The sequence below is a fragment of the Vulpes vulpes genome, chromosome 14, assembly GCF_048418805.1.
Source record: "Vulpes vulpes isolate BD-2025 chromosome 14, VulVul3, whole genome shotgun sequence".
NCBI classification, from domain to species: Eukaryota; Metazoa; Chordata; class Mammalia; order Carnivora; family Canidae; genus Vulpes; species Vulpes vulpes.
Genome location: NC_132793.1, coordinates 108,029,763 through 108,051,914, shown reverse-complemented (window position 1 = coordinate 108,051,914; position 22,152 = coordinate 108,029,763). Strand labels below are relative to the sequence as shown.

Below are 22,152 nucleotides of genomic sequence, written 5' to 3'. Positions count from 1 at the left end.
GGGTGCCCAGCTGACCAAGCAGAGCGGACGTTGGAACTGGGGCGTTCTGTTGCGAGATTCTGGGCTTCTGCTGAGCCATGACCTCCCTCCTTCTGTAATCTGCATTCGGTGGGGGTCAGCTTCCGGCTGAGGCCTTCTGTGACCCTCTGTGACCCTCTGTGACCCTCTGTGACCCTTCTCGGAGCTCAATGCAAGGTTGTTTCTGTGTGTGGGGCTCTCCTCCACACCTCAGCTTGCAGAGGGCAGGGGCTCCTGCTGATCTCACTGTTGGGTGGGGGCTCCATCGGCTGCGGTCACCACCCAGAACGTGGTGTAGGCGCGGGAAGCATCCTGGAAGGGTCTTACGAACAAATCGTCGTTTTTCTTACTTAAAATATGACCCACAGCCTCCAAGGTGGGGTCCTTGCATGGTAACATCTTATAGGAAGGTGAGATCCTGAGGGCCCCTGTGCCCCTTGTCCCCAGGGCCTGGGAACTGCTTCCCCTCTGATGCCCTGCTCTGGGCTTTGATGCCTCCCTCCCCCCTGGCTCCGTGTGGTACCCCTGAGGCCCAGCGGGGTATCTCAGCATGGCTTTGTCCTGGATTCGGGCTGGTGCTTGCACAGCCTGGCCTCAGCCTGCCCCCCTGCCCCGGCCGCAGTGCCGGCCAGCAGGAAGGAGAGGGGCTTCTCCCTGGACCTCCCCTTCCAGCGTCTGGCTCCCACGGTGAGGATCTGCCTCTCTCTGGGGGCACCAACATCAGGAAGGCCACCCCCTTCACAGAAGACCCTTCCCTCGGCCCCAAAGGTGGGGCCCCACCCTGGCTCCCATGGATAGTGACACCTCCTAACACGTAGCCAGCCAACCCACCCAGCGTCCATGGGGAGGTGGGTGGGCAGAGGTGGTGGTTTCACTCGCGCCTGTCAATCTGCTGGCCGGGTGCTGGAGGTAACCCTGACGCGGTTCTTCGCCCAGGCCTGATGAGAAAGGCAGACAGTGCGTGCTGAAAACACACCATGAGAAGGCACTTCTCAGGGAGGCTCTGGGGACAGAGAGAAGGTGGTCAGTGCACCTGCCATGAAAGAGAAATTCTGGCAGGCTTCCTGAAAGAGGTGCCATTAATCAAGTAAGAGTTAGCCAGACAAAACAGTGGGAGAAGGGCGTCCAGCAGCGGGTACGGAGCCCTAGAGAGTGGAGGGAGTGTCTGTGCCTCAGGTCAGGCCCTGGGTAAGGTGCTGGGCACGCAGCAAGAGCCCCACGGCGCTGTCTGCCTCTCGGGCACCACGGTTGTCCTGCACCTTGGGTGGCATCTGGTTTGTAGTTGGTGCTCAGTGACCCTGTGAGAAGCCGATGAGTCCTGGATGAGAGGAGAAGGGAAGGGAGCATAGGGAACCGGGTTCTACAAAGTATGGACTCCTGGCTGTTCTGATAGGGCTGGTGGGGTCCGGGAGCACGCTGGTGATTCAGCCGATGATTCCAGGCTGGGTTTGGGGACTGTTGGTGTCACAACCCTTGCAGGAGAGTAAAAGCCCGAGAGCTGGTGTGGCCTGGGTCAGGGAGAGCTTGCAGGTCCCTGTGGGTGAGAGAGGGAGGTGGGAGTGAGTGCCGAGGCCCAGTCCCTTCCTCCTCTCCTGCCACGAGCCCCTAGACTGGGGTTCCTTAAGGGCCACATGGGGCCGACCTACCCTGAGGCCCAGGGACCCCTTGAAGCTTGCTCAGGAGCGGTGGAGCTGTCCTGGGGCGGGAAGTAGCACCTTCCTCGGCTGCGCAGGGGAGAGGCCAGGGTCCAGGTGAGGTCCTGCTTTGAAGCCTAGGCCCCTCTGTCCCATGCGGCAGGACTCGCACTGCAGCTTGGCCACTGCCGCCCTTCTGTCATTGTCAGCTCATCTAAGAATAGCAGAAGTGGCCTCTTTTCAGGCTTTACACATGTTGTTGAATCTGTGGCTCTTCAGGTTCTGGGGTGGAGTGTGCGATCCGTGAGGTCAGGTGACAGGGACGTGAGCCTGTTGTGTCTGAGGTGGAGAGCCACTGCCACGGCAACGGTGCTCGCCCTGGGCTGCTGGGGCCTCGGTGCCTGGACCCAGCTGGGGGCTGATGGGGCAGCCACAGGGGCCCCCGGGATCCCTGCCCCCTGGAGTCACCGTCCTGCCAGGGGAAGCGGACAGGCACGGTGGTGGGGCTTTGGAATCACAGAGACTAGCAAGACCCAGAGACCCAGAGACGGGTCTCAGGCCAGTCCCCAGACCCTGGCGACAGCCCGGCCCTGGCTGTCCCAGTTCTGGAAGAGAGGGTTAGGCCAGGAATAGAAGCTTTTATTTCCCACAGCGTGCCTGACTCTGGGGGCCACAGCAATTTGGAGAGGAGTGCCTCTAGCAGCCGGGATCTGTGGCTTGCGGTAGGTAGGGACAGCCACTGGCCACCGTGGCAGCGACAACAGGACAGCTTTGGCAAGCGACACAGCCCCCCGCGCCAGCATGGCTCCCTCCCCAGCTCTGCCGCGGAGGAGCTGCAGAGGGGGGAGCTCCGTGGAAGGTGCCGGGGTGTTTGTGTCACTTCCTGCGGGAGCTGGTGAGCAGGAGCTCTTGCTCAGACACTTGTCCATTCTCTATCCAAGGTGACAGATCTGCTCAGTGCTCAGGCTGGACATTTGGAATGTTGGGGCCCCGGTGTGTGACGTGGAGCCCCAGGGACGGCATGGCCAGCCAGTGCCGTTGGCATGTGATTGACAATGTCCTTTTACTTAGCACCCCAAATCACCCTCGCAAATAGGTCTCCTGTGCCCAAACCTGCAAGTGGATCTGCTCTGAATAGTAAACACGTCCAATCTGCCCTCCCCGAAGCGTCCTCTATGGAGGCTGAATTATTCAGATATCGATTACTTGACTTTGCTTGAACAAATAGACCCGGATCGCATTAGTGTTTGGCAAAGGCCGTTTCCCTGGGTGCCCATGAGCTCCTGGCGAAGGGAAATGAATTGCGAGGGAAGCTTTGAACCCCACCCCGTGTGGCTGTGGTCTCACGAAGGAGGACGAGGGGCTGGTAATTCATGGCAGGGCACGTGTGGGGCCCAGACGGCGGGACCCCGCATGTCTTCCATAAGGTGACAGCTCCCGTTTCTTCCCAGCTCTGGGGTCTCTGCAATACCATTAGTTTTCCCAGAATCCTCCGAAATACCCCCGGTTCTGGGGTGGGGGTCAGAGAGGGAGGCGGGAAGCCAGGGTCCATGGCTGGAGCGAGGCAGGGCTGCCTGCCCCCAGCCCCGGCTTGTCCCTGCCCCCAGGTGGCTCCCAGGAGCAGGGGGATGTGTAGAAGGTGCTGAAGGTGGCGGGGGTCATGGTCAGCTGAGCTCCAGGCCAGGTCGAATCACTTTAGAGGAACAGTGTCTGCCCCGTACCGGGCATCCCCTACAATTTCAATGAGAAAAGAGGCTTTATTTATTATTATTTTTTTAATTTTTATTTATTTATGATAGTCACAGAGAGAAAGAGAGGCAGAGACATAGGCAGAGGGAGAAGCAGGCTCCATGCACCCGGAGCCTGATGTGGGATTCGATCCTGGGTCTCCAGGATCGCGCCCTGGGCCAAAGGCAGGCGCCAAACCGCTGCGCCACCCAGGGATCCCAGAAAAGAGGCTTTAAAAGAGACTTCCACACACCCAGGCCCCGTCTGTGCTGATTCAAGTGTCCAGGTCCTCACGGCAGGCTCCCTGACCCCCAGCTCACTGACCGGCCGGAGCCTATGTCTGTGCAAAACTCCATCTCCAGCTCTCTCCTGCCTCCCACAAGCATCTGAGGGCCACTCTGGCCAGGAAGGACCTTCCGGAGGGGCCCCAAGCTCTTCTGGGGGGTGTCCCTCTCACTTGTGTTTCTTAGAGTCAATTGATTATTATCACCGGGAGTCGGAGCAGCAGCAGTCATAGTATCACAAACAACACACGCATGCATTTTTGCAAAAGCCGATCGATGACGAGAAAGGAACCCTCTATGGTCCCGGCGCCTGGGAATGACCCCAGACCCCACTGCTGCATTTTCTCCTCGCTCTTCCCTCTGCGTGGACCCTCGGTGGCACGCCACGCTTTCCTCCCCGCACACCGCCCCGTCAGTCTGCCCTGGACGTTGCGTGAGGCGGCCCTGAGCAGGTTTTCTGTGCTTTGTTTGACCACATTCTCTCTTGCCTTCACTCGGCAGAGAGTGTTTTCTGTCCTGTTTTTTTTTTTGGATTAAAGATTTTTTTTTAATTCTGGTAAAAAATACATAACATAAAATCTGCCATTTTAACTAGAGTTAAATGGTTCGTTGGTGTTCCGTACATTCACATTCCTGTGAAAACTCCACCTCCATCCATCTCCAGAACTTTTCCATCTGCCCCCGTGAGATAATCCCCTACCCACCCCGCCCGCAGCCCCTGGCAGCCTGCACTCTGCTCTCTCCTCTGTGGCTCTCACGGCTCTGGGGACCTCACGCAAGTGGCAGCGCGCGGTGTTTGTCGTTGTGGCCTCCTTCTTTCACGGAGCGCGATGTCCTCATGGCTCACCCAGGTCGAGGCAGGTGCTGGAATGTCCTTCCTCTTTGAGGCTGAGTGACATTCCACTGGGTGGACCGTGGTGTGCTTATCCGTTCATCTGTTGATGGACACTGGGCTTGTTTGGCTCTCGTGACTCATGCTGCTGTGAACATGGGGGCGCACATACCTGTTTGCTTTCGCTTCTTTTGGGCGCCATCCAGAAGTGGGATTGCTGGATCAAGGGGCGGACTCCCAGGCTTGGCCGAGTTGCTGAGACCCGATGCCTCCCCACCTCACTGTCCGTCCATCACCTCCTCGTGAGTGCCTGTGCCCAGGCCTGGGGGCTCCTCTTCCCATCCCCATAACTGCCTTGGGGGCCCGGTTCCTCTGCACCTGCCCTAACCCCCACCATCAGCCAGTGTCTGTTCCATGGGTGACCTCCCTGACCCCTCCTCCTGCTGATGCACATGCTTGTCCCCTGGTCTGGGCACATATATGCCCTTCCTGTTTGCCTCCCTCAACCAGGGACTCACTCCTGCCACCCTGTGCACCCCTGTGCGCCCCCATTGTGTCCCCCACCCCTCTGCCTCAGAATCCTCAGAACCAGCATGTGTCTGCTGGCCCCTAAAGGGGAGCCCAACTGAGTTGGGGGTGGTGACCCCGGGCCACAGCTCCCAGGACCTCAGAAAGCATCCACATGAGAGCAGGGCAGCCTGGGGTGGGAACCACGCCACACTTGGGAAGGTTGCATGGCGTGGGATGTGCGCTGCTCAGGCCCTCCAGCTGGAAATTCAGCTGGAAAATGTGCCGTCCTTTCCTTCCTCCATTTCCCTTTGTCTCCGTGAGCGTGATTCAGCCTGTGACCCTTGCCTGAGCCCCCCTCAGACTGCCCCATTGTCTGAGACGCGGGGATTCGGGTGGGTGAGGGACCCCGACCCACGGAGTAGGCCGGACGGTGGGCAGCCGGCGAGGTCCCTCCACACTGGGCGCCGCCAGGGCCCCACCTCCCTCGTGCTTTGCAGTTTTGCTGCCCCAGCGCGGAAAGCATCTAGTCACACATTTTTGTTTTCATTGTGGCAAAACATACACAACACCGAATTTACCATCCTATCCATTTCTAATTGTCCAGCAACAGGGCATTAATGCCTTTGTGGTGCTGTGCCAACATCCCTGCCTTCCATCCCACAACTTTTGTCATCTTCCCAGACTGAACGGGGCCCCGTGAGGCACTAACTCCCCATCCCCTACCGCAGCCCCTGGTCCCCACCATCTTCTTCCATCTGTGGGTTTGACTCCTCGGGTCCTCTGTGTGAGGGGAGGGTTCATCCAGGTCATAGCATCCGGGTTGTGGCCTATGTCACAACTTCCTCTTTCGGGCTGAGCAACATTCCATTGCCTGGACAGGCCGCACTTTGCTTATGCGTTCACCCGATGCTGGACGCCGGGGTTGCTCCCACTTTGGCTGCAATGAACACGGGTGTGCAGTCTGGATTTTAGTGGTCCCATCAGCAGCCCTGTGGTGGTGGCCTCAGCACCATCCTGTGGTCCTGCCGTGAGCAGGGACCAGGCACCAGGCCAGTGCAGAGCATAGTACAGGTGGCTCTTCATTTACCCGTCTCCCGACCCTCCTGTAGCTGGGTGCTCTGTGTGACCTGGGTGCACAGATGAGAAACAGGCCAGCGAGGTGCTGGGTGCTATGCGGAGGACCTGCCCAGTGTGGGGCCCATGTCACCACTTTTCCTGGAGAGCACCCACCTGTGTGCGTCCATCCTCCTGCTAGGTTGTTTGCTCACTGAACCCCGAGTGGGTCTACTCTCTGCCCTGTGCAGGGCTGGCCAAATGGGGGTGCATGGGGGCCCTGTCCTGACTCACAGAGAGGGAGGAACAGGTGGCTGGCGAGGGGGCTCGGGCTGAGCGCAGCCCCGGGAGGTGAGAATGCTCACCTGTGCACCTTTGCACACATGCGCAGGTGTACCCATGAGATGGTCCGGGAGTGCGATTGTTAAACGGGGGTGTCTTCTGCCCAGCCGCTCCTCCCAGAGGCTGCCCACGTTCCACCTTTGCCAAAAGGGGCACATGCATCCCCTGTCCCCGTCCCCCCAGGCCAGCACAGGACAGTGTCTGTTCACACTTGCCCGGCGGATGGAAGGGGCTCCTCCCTGCTTTGGGCTCCTCCCTGAGGACTGGGACGCCCAGAGCATTCTCTACATTTCCGGGCAACTTGTCTTTCTGCGGATTTCCTGTCCCCTCCTTTGCTTATTTTTCTATCGGTTGCTTGTCTGTCTGTATTGACTCGGGAGGCGGATGGGTGTGTGGGCTGCGTTTGGTCAGGCGGGGAGATGAATCTCTGTTGAGATGATTGCAGGGTGGCCTCCCCAGAAGCCGGGGAGGGTGAGTACTCTGGGAGGGGCATGCAGGGTGCTGCAGGGTGCAGCAACAGGGGTGGAAGAAAGGGACTCCCTCCGCCTTGCTCCGGGCCACCCTTCCCACTGGCGGCTGTGCCCTGCAGGTGGCTCTGGGGGCTCTGGGGACCACCGGGGTACCTGCCCCACAGGGAGGGCTGTCCCTCGGGCCTTCTGCAGCCTTTTGTTGCTCTGGGCTCCTCCTGGCCTCAGGGTCCCCATAGCTGCTGACTCCTCTGCTGGACACTCTCCAGCCCCCTGAAGCTTTTTCTGTCTTGTTCTGAAGCCAGTAGAATTCAGAATTCAGTTTCTGTGTCACCTCGGAGAAGTCCTTTGACCTCACACGGTACTGAGTGCCCAGCAAGCCTTTGCTGCCAGGGTGGGTGCACTCGTTGCTATGTGGCACGGATGGGACATCCATCTGCCCCCTGGCCTGACCCTGGGGTATCCGGGGGTTCCCACAGCAGCCAGCTCCTGGCTGACACCTTGGAGGCCTGGGAGAGCTTTCTCAGGGTGGGTGCATTGCAGATGGTCCTGAGACCCTGTGGTGAGGGCCCAGCGTTCGGGAACAAGTCAGGTGGGCAGTGCCAGCAGCCGGGCAAAGAGGAAGAGGGAGGCAAGGTAGTAGCTGTGGTGGCTGGAGAGGCCCCAAACAGGCTGGTGTCCAGCTCCGGAACAAGAACCTGGTCTCCATCTGGGAGGCCAGGTGAGCCCCCGGAGTTGGCACTCGATGCCGGGGGTCCTGGAGGTCTGGCAGGGAGGGGAGGACCAATGAGGGCGGGGCAGGGTCTCTACCAGGAAAGAAATGCGGCGGAGGGGGGGGGCGGAGTTAGGGCAGAGAGAAGGATGCCCTCTGTGGTACAGGGGGACACACGGCAGTGAGTGTCCACGCTTTGTGCTGGCTGCTCTGAGACCATGGTGGTTTTGCTGAAAACGAGAACGCCAGTGTTCTGAGTCGAACACATTCCCCAAAGAGATATGCTGCAGTCCTAACCCTGGTACCTGGGACCCTGTGATGTGACCGTACTTGGAAGCAGGGTCCTAGTGGAGCAGGGCAGGTCCCGATCCACTCTGAGAGGCACCCCAACGGGAGCAGAGACGCAGACACAGGCTGCCCTGCAGGCCTGCGCCGAGGGGGCTGATGGCCAGCAGCACGGAGGCTGCAGGAGGCTGGGGAGGAGTCTCCCCTTCGAATTCTAGACAGAGCGTGGCCCACTTCCACTTTGATTCAGGGCCTCAGCCCTCAGAGCAGTGAGCACAGGGCTTTCTGCTGTTTAAGCTTCCAGTGTGGGGTCGTTTGTCCTGCAGCTGTGGGAAACCACTGCCATCACTGGGTGGGAAAGACAGACGTCGTTGACCAAGGGCCACCGTGAGCCAGGCTAGGCGCCAGGCAACCTGATAGGCAGCCATCCACATTTTACAGATGAGGAAACTGAGGCTCAGAGAGGTCGAGGCTCAGAGAGGTTAGGGCTCTTGGCCAGGGTCACCCTGCGGCTGAGCAATGGTGGCAAACTTGGGTCTGCCTGAGTTGCAGAAGGAGAGGCGAGAGTAGTGGTGGGTGGGAGCAGATACAAAGGGCGAAGCATTCTCTTTTCCCACTATGAATTGCAGGGGGGCTTCCAGGCAGAGGCGTCCAGCACGCAGCTGGCACAGGGGGCTGAGTGCTCAGCAGAGGCCACGGCCGGGCCTCAGGAATCCCTGCCCAGGGCCTGGATGATGTCACAGATCCCTGCAGACCTAAGTTTTTATGCCCCTTAAAAAGGTGTTGGTGTCTTCCTTGCTTTAAAGTCACCTTGAAAATCTGCACCATCTACCGGAGAGTTCCAGGCTCTGATCTCATTTGTTTCTCATCTTTTAGCAGCGTAGCTAAAGATGTGAGTGAATGTACAATAGAGCATGATTGGTGGAAGCAGCATGGGGTTGTCAGGGAGAGAAGGATGGTGCTTGGATGTGGGGCAGGGGTGTGCCAGGGGGAGGGCGAGGGAGCAGCAGCGGATCCTCACGGGGGAGAGGACAGGGCCGCCTGGGACCACACACTCCCTTCCTTTCCGTCAGAGCCCCTTCCCTAGCCCCCCAGTGAGCCCCGCTGCTCCTGGGGTTCCAGCTGCTGCGTGGGCAGCAGGCGGAGGACCGTCTACCAGGCAGGGTGGCCGGGACCATGTCCTCGAGTGTGAGTGTGTGTGTGTGTGTGTGTGTCCTTCTAGGCACCTGCCAGTCCGCCCACCCTCGCTGTACAGAAAGGGCACATTTCTCTTTCCTCTAAATCACTCAGTTTCTCTTGGGTCCCCCACCCTGGCAGGTGTGGAAGTTGGGATAGAACTTTCTACACTGCAGGTGGCGACCCATTTGTGGGCATGAAATGAGTTCAGTGGGTCAGAGCAGCGTTGCTTACATAAGAAGTGGAGCTGAATGGAAAGACAGAGCACGTCGTGAGTAAGAAGAGCCGGTATCGTCTGGTGAAAAAAATCGCTCTGTATTTATATGCCGTATAGACTGTTGCTGCATGCGGCGGCTGGAGAACGGCCCCTCCAAAACACACCACGTCCTCATCCCTGGGACCCGAGAGCGTGGCCTTATCTGAAAAACGGTTTTTGCAGATGGGATTAAGTTAGGGACGTTGTGATGGGGAGATCATCCTGGATTACCCGCCTGAGCCCTGAATGCAATCACAATCATTCTTAGAAGAGGAGGCGGAGGGAGGTTAGGGGCAGACACAGAAAACAAGGCCATGTGACCACGGAGGCAGAGGTGGGGGTGAGGCGGCCACAGCCAAGGAGTGCCAGCCGCCCCCAGAAGCTGGAAGAGGCAGGGGATGGATTCTCCCCACGGCCTCTGCAGGAGGCAGCCCTGTGGACACCTTGGCTTCAGCCCGGTGGCTCTGATTTTGCACTGTGGCCTCCAGTACTGTGGTAAGCCACCCAGTTGGTGGCATTTTGTTACAGCAGCTGTGGGAAACTGATACGTTGTGGGACAAACAGCCCAGCGGGCAGAGACATAAGTCGGGGCCTGTGGGGCTGGGGGCTGGGGCTCGGCTGATCAGGCTGGACCGGGTGTGGTGGCTCCACTGCGTCTCTAGTCTTCCTCCTGGGACCAGCACGCTGGCCCAGGACTGTTCTCCTTGTTCAAAGGCAGAAGCATGAGAGGCAGGTGGAAATGTGTGAGGTGCCTTGGGGCACATGGTCACTTCCACCTAAGTGTCATTGGCCACAACCAGCCACCTGGACAAACACAAAGTTATGGGGCAGGAGGATACTGTGTTCCTGAGAGACTCTGGCGAGGTTGAGGATGCTCAATACCCAGTCCTTCCGCAGGTGTGTACACCTGTCCCCGGGGGGCCACTGTCTAACAGGCAGGTCCCTTCCTGCGCGCCAATGTGGGAACAGTTAGGAAGCCACTGACCAGTGATGGAGAGCCTGGCCCTGAGCACATGGGTGTTCACGGTACCGGCTCCACTTCCCTGCAGCTCTCCCGAGCATCTGCTCAGAAGTTTCCAGATGGTGCAGGAACCTCACCTGCTCACCCCACATTCTCAGAAAGAAAGGGGCTCCTCCTGCAGGATGTGGGGAAGGGAAAGGATTGCCCCCCCCCCCCCCCCGCCAAAGCCCTGCTGCCGCAGGTCACAGCTCCAGGACGGGATGTGCAAACTGCAAATTAGCATTAAGCCCGCGGGGGGTCCTGGTCCCTGGCCTTCAGACCACAATGGTGACCTTGGAGGTTGAAGGCTGAGGCCCAGGCCAAGGGGTGGGAATCCCTCACAAAGCTGGGAATCCACAGCCTGTCCTTCCCATGGGTGCTGGTCGTGCTGCCCCTCCTGCCCACTCCAGAGCAGTAGGGAAGGGGCAGGGTGCAGGCACACCTACCCCCCTGGGCCCTAGGAACCACTTGAGGCTGTGGAAGAAGAAGCTTTGAGTCTCTGAACCCTGGGCCTCTGTAGGTAAGGGATGTCTCCACCCTTAGTGTCCCCATGAGCCAGGGGCAGCTTCCCAGGGACCCCAGCAGCTGCTGCAGATGGGGGGTCAAGGTGCATGGAAGCTGGGGCTTTGTGGGTGGTCGGTGCCAGGGACCAGGCAACTGGGCGCTGGGCAGACACCTGGAGAAGGACAGAGCCCAGAAGAGCACCCTGAGCCAGGCCTGCACTGCGACTTCTGCCCAAGGGTCCCAGAGTCCGAGAAGCCCCTGCTGGGATGCAGCCCCTCTCTCCTGGGAGGCTCATCCCACAGCATCAGGGCAGATCTCTCTCACCAAACATGGGTGTTCTGGCCTCTAGCTGAGACAGACTGCAGGTGTCAGGCCTTGGGGAGCCCTGGTGGGGAGAGCGTGGACCTAGGGGAGGGTGGTCCTGGGCTGGGAGGCTCCGGGAGGGCTGGCCTCTACTGGACGCTCTCACAGCGGGGAGTCAGCGGGCAGGTTCATTCCCACTGTGTCTTCACTCCAGGAGCCCTAGGTTCCACCTCATCGGGGAGGGGAGAGGGTCCTTCTGAGCTTTTGGAGCTCATGGGACCCCGCCCCCTGGCCAGCTTCTTGCTGCCTCCAGGGTGGGGTGGGCATTGCTTGTGGAAGGGAAGAGCTGCTACCCACACCCTCTCCTGATGCACTTCTTCCTACCACTGGTCCCCAGAGAGAGTCCACTTTTTGGGGGACTAGGATGTCCTGGTGCTTGCACGCCTTCCCACCCCACAGAGCACCCCCAGGCTCATGGAGCGGGGGTCCTTCACCCTCCACAAACGTCTCCTCCCCAGTCTCACGCAGGCTACTCCCCTGCCTGGAGTATCCATCCCAGGTCCAGTAGCTACCTGCCCCTTGGCCTCTGCGTGTCCACCAGTCCCTTCCTCCTGGGCACCCTCTAGGGTGCTGGTCACACACAGAGAACCCTGCCAGACTCTCAAGCTCAAAGCCACAACCCGCTCTTGTTTAACAGAACTGGCTGCACCCCACGTTTGTCTCTGCCTCAGTTTCCTCTTAGGGACAGTGGGGACAAGATGGCTCCTGCCTCGGGTATGGAGCAGTGTACGGGACTTGCTGAGTGCTCAGAGGGGAGTTGAGGTCATGTCACCATCTTGGTTTATGCCCTGAACTGGGCACAGGGACACAGGGCATGGATCTCGGTATAAATGAACAGGGAAGCTCCTCTCATTTATAAGCAAAAGAGGATATAATTCTGTGCCTGGGATGCATGATTTGTACCCATTTGTGGGTCCCATGGGCCTCGATAGTGATGCTTCAGATAGTCCCAGGGGCTTCCTGCAGCAGTCAGTGTGTCACCAGCCCCCTTTACTGGGTGGCGAGGTAGGCATGTCACACCATCCTGTGACCGATGACAGTCCAATGAGGTGAGGAAAGCTCCACTCTGGCTGCCAGCACCTGCTCCTGACTCTTCAGAGCTGGTAGGATGACATGTTTTCTGCTGGGTGCCTCCAGAGGGGTCACTGGGCCTGCCCCGAGCTGAGCCGCTAGCTGGGTGGTGTGAGGCGTGAGCTGTGCTTTGGGTGTTGCCCCAAAGCCCCTCAACAGCAGCATCTGGCGCTGGCTACCCATGCCCAGATGTGCACAGACCAGTGCGCTCTCTGCAGCCACATGCTGAGTCCAAGCAATGCTCACTGTGTACGCAGCTGGGACCTTAAAGCCGAGGGGCACCAGGGACGCAGGACGTGGCTCAGGGACCAGGCAGTCAGCTGGACCCAGTGGAGCCCCAATGCCACCTTACACGGCCAACAGCCTTCCCAAGCCTCAGTTTCCCTCTGGCACATTGGGGCTGTGTGGGGGGTTAAAACGTCCCCCCCAAAGTCATGTCCACCCAGAACCTTGGTGTGTGACCTTATTTGGAAGAAGAGTCTTGGGACACCTGGGTGGCTGAGCATCTGCCTTTGGCTCAGGGCGTGATCCTGGAGTCCTGGGATCGAGTCTCACATCGGGCTCCCTGCATGGAGCCTGCTTCTCCCTCTGCCTGTGTCTCTGCCTCTCCCTCTATGTCTCTTATGAAAAAATAAATTAAATCTTTAAAAACAAAAAGAAAAAGGGTCTTTGCAGTTGTGATTAAGATAGGGATGGAGATAAGGTCATCCTGGATCAGGGTGGCCCTGCAGCCAGTGATAGGTGTCCTTACAGGAGAGAGAGAAGGACACATGGACACACAGGGAGACACCCTGTCAAGGAGGGGCAGAGGTGGTTGTGATGACCACAAGCCCGGGAGCACCAGGAGTGGGAGGACGTGGGGAAGGATCCTCCTGTGTGTGGCCCTGTGCACATCTCGATTTGGAGGTCCTGACCTCCAGAACCTGGCGAGCATGATGTTGGTTGTGAAGCCCCCAGCATGTGACACCGGGGCGTGGGGAGGGTCGTGTGGGTTCGCTCGTGCTGCCTACATTTGGCACATGAGGGCAGCATGTACCCCGCCCCCCAACCCTCCACCCCGACCACGTGTCTTTCCAAAGTCCCTTTCCCGGACGCCTGGGAAACAGGTGCATCTCTGGGGGTTGGTGGGAGTCTATTTCAGTGTGCCGGGAAGGGGTTGGCCCTGCCCTTCCTGGGGCATGAGGGTGGCAGCTGCCACGTGACCCTCTGGTGTGTCCATCTGGAGTCGTGCCGGCCGAGGAGGCTCTCCTGCAGCTCAGCCGCCGCCTGCAGCCTCCGTGGGTGCCGGTCCTTGGTGAGGAGGCCATGCTCCATGGGGATGCCTGGAGGAGAGACAGGTAAAGCTGGAAACTGCCCTGAAGGCTGAGACCATCTGGCTGGAGGGGACGGCTGGCTTTCCTAACCAGCAGCCTTGGGTCCCACAAATAAGCTTTGGGGGTCTGACACGAAGGGAGGTGTATGGTTGAGCTCTGCTGTTTATGAATGTGGTGAGGGCCGGCACTTGTGAGCGCCACCTGTTTGCCAGGTTTCTGGGGGCTTGTCTCGTGGCGTCCTGATGACAGCCCTGTGGAATGACCCATTTTACAGATGAACGAGCTAAGACTCGGGAGAAGGGAGACTCTGGTTTGACATCACACAGAGGTGGGCTCTGGGGCCCTGGGACCCTACAGTCTGGGCCAGAGTTACTGGGCCCATGGCCCCTCTGCTCCTGCCTCCCCTTCCTTCTTTCCTCCTGTAAGGTGCTGCAGTCAGCCAGGGCTGATTGTGCTCCCCAGGGGATATTTGGGAATGTCTGGAGGCAGTTTTGTTTGTGGCACCTGGGGGAAGGGCACTCCTGACACCCCCGGGGCGGAGGCCAGGGACGGCCAGCACAGGACTGTCCCCGCTCTAAGGACTTGTCCAAACCAGAATGTCGGTCGAGCCTGGGCTGGGAGACCTGCTTTAAGGGATTGTCATAAAACCTCATTTCTGTGGGGCTGATGAAGAATCGGGCCTGTCACCTGCTTAGATGATAGTTATCTCCTAATCCACTCGAACTCAAGACCTGGCAAGGGGGTGGCCAGGGAGGGTGATGGGAGGAGCAGCTGGGTGGGGGGAAGCTCGGGAAGACAACTGAGGAAAGGGGAGTGAGTTCAGGAGGGAGCCTGCACCCCAGGAGCAGAGGGAGGCCAGGGTGCTCGGGCAAGCCTCTGAGAGCTGGGGTGTTCAGGGAGGCCTCCTGCAGGCTCCTCACCTCACAGGGCCTCCGTCCTGGCACGAGGCTCGGTGCTCTGTGGGCAGCTGGGACAGACCCCTCCCCAGAGTGGGGACCAGGACCCCCTCATCCCTACCCCCCATCAGCGCCTCACACTCGGGTTTGCACTGAAGGGGCAGCTCCAGGCTGCGGCAGTATGGCCTGGAGGCCGACCATCGAGCTGCCAGTCCCTGCGGCCTGGCCTCACTGCACCTTGGGTGGGGGCCCCTCACTGCTCCTGCTGGCCTCAGGGACCCTACCTGTAACCCGGGGTTGATTGAGGCTCCTCTTCCCAGGGTGTCATGAGTGGGCATAGCAGACACTTGATACTGTTTCCCCAAAGTGTGACTACACCCCCACCCCAGCTGGCCAGATGCAGTCCCTTTTGGGCCTCTACTCCCCAGCCTTGGAGCATCTGCTGGCTGGGGGGCAGGTCACGTCCCTCCGGCCTGCTGGGTGTGCAGGATTGTTCCGATATGACCAGCAGATCCCGAGAGCTGCGACATGGGAGCGTGGTGTCCATGTTTGCAGCGGAGCGTCCCTGTGGGAGGCAGTGGGTACGACATGTCCTCGCCGGACGGTGGGCGGGGATGCTGATGGCAAAAGGCGAACAGCAGCCGTGAAAAGTGGCACAAACCTGGTGCAATAAGCACCACTATTCTCGATTCACAGATGAAGAAATAGCAGTAAATAGTGTGATTCCGCTTCTGTAAAATTATAGTAAAAGCAAAAACAAGGCTTCATGGAATTCTTAGAGGAAGCCGTCGGAATAAAGCTCCGTGCCCTCAGGTTGAGGAGTGCTTTCTTAGACATGACACCAAGGACACCAACAGTGAAAGGAAACACAAATAAATTGGATGTCATCAAAATTAAACATTCTTATGCGGCAAAGCTCGTCACGAAACAGACACAAGCAGCAGGCAGCGTGGGAGATGGCGTTTGCCGGTCGCGTATGTGATGAGGGACGCGTGTGTAGGACGTTCTGTAGCTATCCGGAGGATGACCACAGTACGTGGACCAAGGGTCTGAACAGACGATTCTCCAAAGCTGTTGCGCAAGAACAGACGAGCACCTGGAAAGTGTTCAACATTACCGGTCATCGCGCGTGGGAATCAGGACCGCCGTGGGCGGCCGCCTCGCACCTGCTCCAGGCTGAGGTCAGAAAGACGTGGAGATGGAGACTCTGGACCCGCACCTGCCTCTGCTGGCGGGAAGGACCCATGGCTCAGCCACTTAGGAAGAGGTCTGGCAGGTCCTCCAAGGCTTAACCTCAGAGTCACCAGATAAATGGCCAATTCCCGTGCCCGAGAGGCACGGGCCCCTGGGTCCACACAGAAGGGGCTGCACCTGAATGGTCATAGCAGCTCATCCGTAATAGCCAGCAGGTGGAAACAACCCCAGGGCCCTTCACCTGACGGTCGGAACATGGGGCGTGTCCACGTGATAGAACATTAGTGGACCCGAACAGGACAAAGCCTGGGGTCACGCTACGGTGTGGATGAAGCATGGAAGTGCTCTGCGTTCCTCCAAAGCCAGACACACAAGACCGCCCACTGTGGGATTCCGTATGTATGAGACGTCCGGCACGAGCAGATCTGTAGAGTAGAAAGTAAATTATCGTTGCCAGGGACTAGAGGAGGGGGACGGGGAGTGAGGAGTTTCTTCTGGGGATGATGAAAATGTTCTAAAATTGATTGTGGTCGACACACCCCTCTGCGAGTACAGATGGCTCTTAAACAACACAGGTTTGAGCTGCCTGGGTCCACTGATAACATGGATATTTCTAGCAAATGTACATACAGTACGATAAATGTGTTTTCCTTATGATTTTCTCTTTTTTAAGATTTTATTTATTTATTCATGAGAGACACAGAGAGAAGCACAGACATAGGCAGAGGGAGAAGCAGGCTCCATGCAGGGACCCGACGTGGGACTCGATGGGGGGACTCCAGGATCACCTGGGCCGAGGGCAGACGCTCAACCGCTGAGCCCCCCAGGCGCCCCTTCCTTATGATTTTCTCAATGGCACTTTCTTCTCTCTGGCTGGCTTTGTTGGGAGAAATAGGATATCATCCATTTAACATACAGAATACATGCTAATTGACAGTTTCCGTCATCAGTAAGGCCCTGGTCAACGGGAGGCTAGTTGTCACTGAGGTTTTGGGGAGTCCCAGTTATACTTGGATTTTCGGCTACATTGGGGGTGATTGGTACCTCTAACTCCCGAGTTGTTTAGGGGTCAACTTTACGCTAAAAATCGTGAAATTGTGCATTTTAAATAGGTGAATGGTACGGTATATGAATTATGTCTCATTACGACTTTTCCGAGTGTACACTGAGCCCCTTCTGCCGAGCGGGGCAGGTCTGCGCAGTAGCTTAGGCTATGGTTTGGAGAGCGCCCATCCGGGACACGAGGGCAAGGCATCGATCGGCTCTGCCCCTGGAAAGATGATGTTCTTACACTATGTCATCTCGTGGGTCCTATCCTGTTGCATGTCCTAGGTGTGTGTCTGCATGTGTGAGTACATACCTATCGCATTTTGTTCATAGCGCACAGGTGCCGGCTGGAGTGGCCGCCGAGCTCAACAGCGGCTCATCTCAGGGTGGAAGTTCAGCAGGGGATTTTAATTCTTTTTTGAGTTCTCTGTGCTGTTTGGGTTTGTGGCAATGAGTAGTATTATTTCTGTCACCAAAAAGCAGCTATTTTTGTGGTTAAAACCCAAGAACTGTTATCTGGGGAGGCGGGTGGCGGCTCCAGGCTGGGCTCCCACGCAGCACTGAGTGACATCAGAGGGCCACACCTCTGGGCCTGTCCAGGCAGGGCAGGGGCCCGTCACCACATGCAGACTGTGTGACCGGGTGCAAGCGACCCCCCGTGCGCCTGAATTCAGAGGCCAGATGGGATCCGAGGACGTTGGTGTGTGTACCCAGGAGGCCTAGGGTTGGCAGAAGGTGTGGGAGTGTGGTGTGCGTGTTGAACTAATGTCCTGCATGTCTCAGCTTTCCCTGGGCCCTGCACCAACACTGTGGATGCCCAGTTTTAATTAGACACTCAGGACATGCTTCCCCTGCCACCAGCCTTCCAAGGACCAGCAAGTAAGAGGAAAGCGTAGAGGGGACAGATTGTGCATGGGGGAAGGTCTGAAGAGACAAACCAGTTGCTCCCCACTGGTGTGATCTCACCAAGCTGCTGAGCATCTCTGAGCCTCAGCCCTGTCTTTAGAGGCCTGGGCAAGGGGGGGGGGCTGCTGGTGGTCCTGACTGGCCAGTGTGCACCGGGGTAGTACTGGCAGGCCCCCTGGCCTGCGGCCCCACGCTGGCCGGGTCTCATGGTAGCCAGCCTGCTGAGTGAGGGCCTGACAGATGAACTCGGCCCTCACAGACCCCCTCTGGGCACCCACAGCTGGGGCTTGAGCTGTGGCAGCCTGGGTTCAAGCCCCAGCCTCGCCCCTTGCCCATTCCCTGCTCGGTGACCCGATCGTTAATGGAAACAGCCGAGTGCAGTGCCTGGCACTTAGCCTGGGCGCGGGAACTGAAAGACAATGTCACACACATTATTGCACCACGCGGTGCTTTGAGTCATCAGATGCGTGTCCCGTTCCCATTGGATTTAAGGAACAGTTATTGAGCATCTGCAGTGTAGTGGGCCCTGGTGTACATTCAGATCAGACAAGGTCACTTACTGGTCCCATGGTGGCTGCTCTGGCCTGTGGCATTGTGACGAGAGGGACAGGTACCTCTCTGGGGGCCTGGAGACCCCAATCCTGCTACTGGCCCAGCCAGACTCTCTGTGTGACCTGCGTGGGGCCCCTCCCCTCCCTGCCATTGGCCGTATTCCCCTGGGCATATTCCCCAGATGCCCGTTATGTCCTGGCCTTCCGGAATGCCACCCATGAGATCCTCAGATGCCTCTCCGGTCAGGAAGAGCCGCTCTTCCGACCATGAAGTAACACCCTTGGGGACGTGGGTGGACAGGCCTCCCGGACCAGCTGCTGAAGCATGAGGTGTCCTGGGACTTGCCAAGAGCTGGAGCTGGAGCCTGCTGAGCCTGTGTGGCCAACCTGAGCTTCCGGGGCTGCTCATCGCCGCCTTGCTCCCAGCATTGCCTCCGGAAGGGCCCCCCCACCTCCTTCATGCCAAGTCCTCCCCCCCACCACTGCCCCACGTGCCAGCCCTGCCCCGTCACCATCCTCAGAAGGCCCGGTGTGGGGTCACATCATTGTCTCCCCTGCAGATGGAAAACAGGCCTGGAGGAGGGATGCCAGCACATCCCAGCCCTGGCTTCCAGCTCTTTCCACCTGCTGGGGTGATGGATTTGTCTGCTGGAGTGGCTGTAACCAAGTCCCTCAGACCCGGGCTTAACCCTCAGACCTCTGCTCACATCCTGGTGGCCAGACACCTGAGATCAGGGGGTCGCCATGGCAGGCTCCTTCTGTCCTTAGCTTGCAGACGGTCAGCCTCTCCCTGAGTCTGCATGTGGTCCTCCTCTGTGCGTCTGTCTCATGTCCTAATGTCCCCTGTGTATCAGGACACTCATGACGACCTCACTTTAGCCCCACCACCTCTGGAAGACCCTGTCTCCAAATCAGGTCATGGTCTGAAGTGCCGGGGATCAGGGGTCAACCTGTGAATCTGGGGGACACGGTTCAGCCATCAGAGATGAGATCTTCCTGTGGACCCTCCTGTTGACCGATTGCACGCTCTGGAGGAAGGGAGACATGCCAGCTGGGCCGGTTTTCCTTTCCCTGCCTCTCTGTCATCAAGACTGAGGGTCATGCTGGGCTCCGTGGGGCTGCCCACTGACCCCACAGCCCTGTGTGTGGCCGTGAGTGAGTTTGGCACGGCAGGGATGTTCCTGTCCTGTCCACGATGTCTCTGGTTTGATCTGGGAACACTTACAGGCTAGGGGTGACCTGAGAACCAGGAACCTCTGCAGGTGTCATGGCTCACGTGGCTGGTGGCCAGTGCTGGCAGTCAGCCAAATTGGCTGCATGTGCCCCCTGCATGCCGTCGCTTGGTCTTTGGTGTGGTTGGGCTTCTTCGGTGTGTGGCCACCGGGATCCAAGAATGAGCCTCCTTAAAAACAAGGCAGATGTTTGTGGCATTATGATCTAGCTTGGAAGTCTCATGGTGACACTCCTGTCACATCATTGGCCCAGAGAGTCCCAGGTCTCAGACCCCGACACTTAGTGAAAGACGGGTTAAAGCCAGAGAGGAGAGGAGCTTGTGGGATGGATGTCGGCCTCCAGGCGCTGCTCAGAAGCCCACGGAGGAGCTCAGAGGGATGAGTGTGCCAAGACCTCCGGAAGGAGTAGAGATCACGTCACCAGATGCTGAGGCAGGCCGTGTGCAGGGGGAGACAGCCACATGTCCAGAATGTTGTAATTCAACGTGCTGTATGTTCATTTGTCCCATTCACTGAGCACCTGCCAGGTGCCAGGCACTGGGCTGGGTGCTGGCCGCCAAAGGTGAGCCTGGCGGGCATGGAGCCCACACCGTGTCAGAGGAGAGGTCATCAGATAGACATTCAATGTAGTGGGGTGACCAGGAGGGGAGGGTGGGCTCATCACCCAGTGGACCTCACTGCTGTGCCCTGGGCCGGCCCTAAGTAGGCACAGAGGACCACTGGTGGGTCAGCCCCCAGGACATCATGGTCCAGGGCTGATAGAGAAGCTGCGAGGTGCACATGGGGAGGTGGCCCATTTGGGGATATGAAGCATGTGTACCTTCTCGGTTCCATCTGCAAACATTTGTGCTCAAGCCCCTGGCCCGCTGCTTAGAACTCGGGTGGAACAGAGCGGATGGTGGACAGCTGACTGCAGCCTGGCCCTGGGGCAGGTCAAGGGCTCGGAAGAGTGCACTCAGCTCTGTGGGAGAAGCTGGAGGCTACATCTTTGGGAAACTGAAACGGGCGTGGGGGTGGTGTGGGGAGTTCAGGCTCGGCTGGTGCACCGAGCTTCCGTGGGAGGGCTTCTGTCTCCCCTCTCTGTGCCCTGGAGTGCTAGCTAGCTCCTTGGGGGGGCCGGGGGTGCAGAGGATGGCTCTGCTTGGGCCCTGTGCCAGCCCCGGACTTGTCCCTGGACGGAGGTCCCGGATGACTGACATACTTGGAGAGTCACACAGGGTCGCCTCTCTGGCCGTGTGGGGAGCCCGCTTGCCGGGCCCAGGCTGCCAAGGGCCGTGGAGAGAACGGCAGCTCCAGAGAGCCGCTGCTGGTTCATGATTATAATTAGCAGTCGGCCCGTAAGTAGGTTAAGGGAGGGAGTGCTCTCGTGTGGTTTGGTGTGATTTTCCAACACCCAGCCCTGGGGAGGGGGCCACGGGAGAGAGCAGGAGCTGCTCCCAACCTGAGACACAGCCTGCGAAGACCCTCCAAGCCATGGGGTCGGGGGGCTTATGTCCATACGGAGAAGACCAGCCCTCGTGCTGGAGGGTGTGTGAGCCACAGGATGCTTACGGCCCCGTGGTGTGGAGAGCCGTCTCCTCCAAACCCGGCCCTCGGGAGCCACACTTCACAGACCTGGCCCCTGGCCCCGGGAGGCTTCCAGGCCAGGGGAAGCAGGCACACAGACCGATGGACAAGGGCCAGCCAGCGTGATCAGGACTGTGGTGGAGATGAGCATGGTGACGTGTACTTGCTGAAGGCCCAGAAGGCACCTACCCTCCTCATGTCACCTCCTCCCAGAAGTCCTCCTTGATTGCACACAGGTTCATCTCCCTGCTGAGTCTCTCTGGTCTTTGTCATGACTAGAAGTGAAGGCCTGGGGGAAGACAAGAACTGTGTGCCTGGGACCCACGCTGGGTGTATCGGAGTCCCAGGGTTGGGTGTGCATGCACGGTGTATGTGGCCTATTCCGTATTAGAGCAGAGTCGTGCAATCTGGAGTCCTAGCCAGTGGTTTGCATGATGCGACAGCAGGGTGGAGAGCGCAGCAAAGCCATCACGGTGGGCGGGATGTGGGCACCAGTCAGAACCCGAGCACACAGGGCGCCCACATTTGTACCAAGCCTTCCAGAGAAAGCCTGGACAACAGGGTGACCGGGGAGAGTGGGTCTTTGGCTACAACAGGCCCAGCGGCTCGAGGTCCAGCACCACTGGGCCCTTGGAGGAGCGACAGACCATGAGCCACCGAGAAAGAGCAGAAGAAACAGACAGAAATGGTCCTGAGGCTCACATGTGACATGTGCCTTGCTGTCTGGGAAGTGAGAGATGCGTTGCTGGCACCAGAGAGGCATCTTGCTTCCTCTCCCCCAACCTGGCGTGTCCCCTCTCCTGCCACCTGCCACCGGGTGGACTGGCCAGTTTGTGCCCCCGGGTCCCTGACACCCACAGGCTCCTCCGCTCTCCTGTTAGCTGAACGAGTGCGCACCTGACTGGGGCATCCACAACAGCAGGTGGCTACAGGGATGGGCGGGCATCACGCACACCTGGGCTGGGGCCCAGCAGAGTCCCTCCCCTAGCCCCCTCCTGTCTGTAAGTCTGAGGCTCGTCATCTGTAAAATGGGGGTGACAGACCATTCCTGCCGGTTAGGGGCCAAGGCTGGGCCTATTTGTTCCTCTGGAACCTGGGCACCTAGCAGATTGTCAGGCATGTGCTGGTGAATTGAATGACCGAATCAGCAAACAGTAAGAGCAGCTTTGTTGTTCCAGTTCTTGGGGCTGAGCACACTTTGGACGAGCACCT

At 58.7% G+C, this 22,152-nt stretch overlaps 1 protein-coding gene across 13 annotated transcripts in view; it reads left to right on the top strand.

The window, feature by feature from the left end:
- ABLIM2 (actin binding LIM protein family member 2) overlaps positions 1 to 22,152 on the top strand; it is a 142,183-nt gene that overhangs the window by 12,954 nt on the left and 107,077 nt on the right. For 8 of the 13 annotated variants that reach the window (XM_072737607.1, XM_072737604.1, XM_072737606.1 and 5 more), the window contains exon 1: positions 13,533 to 13,572. The exons of 3 other annotated variants lie outside the window; for them this stretch is intronic. In XM_072737607.1, the coding sequence (XP_072593708.1) occupies positions 13,548 to 13,572 (25 nt within the window). In that variant the 5' untranslated portion in view covers positions 13,533 to 13,547. Of the gene's footprint in view, positions 1 to 13,478; positions 13,573 to 22,152 lie in introns of those variants that run through there. 2 more of the 13 variants (XM_072737609.1, XM_072737605.1) reach the window with 1 other exon arrangement.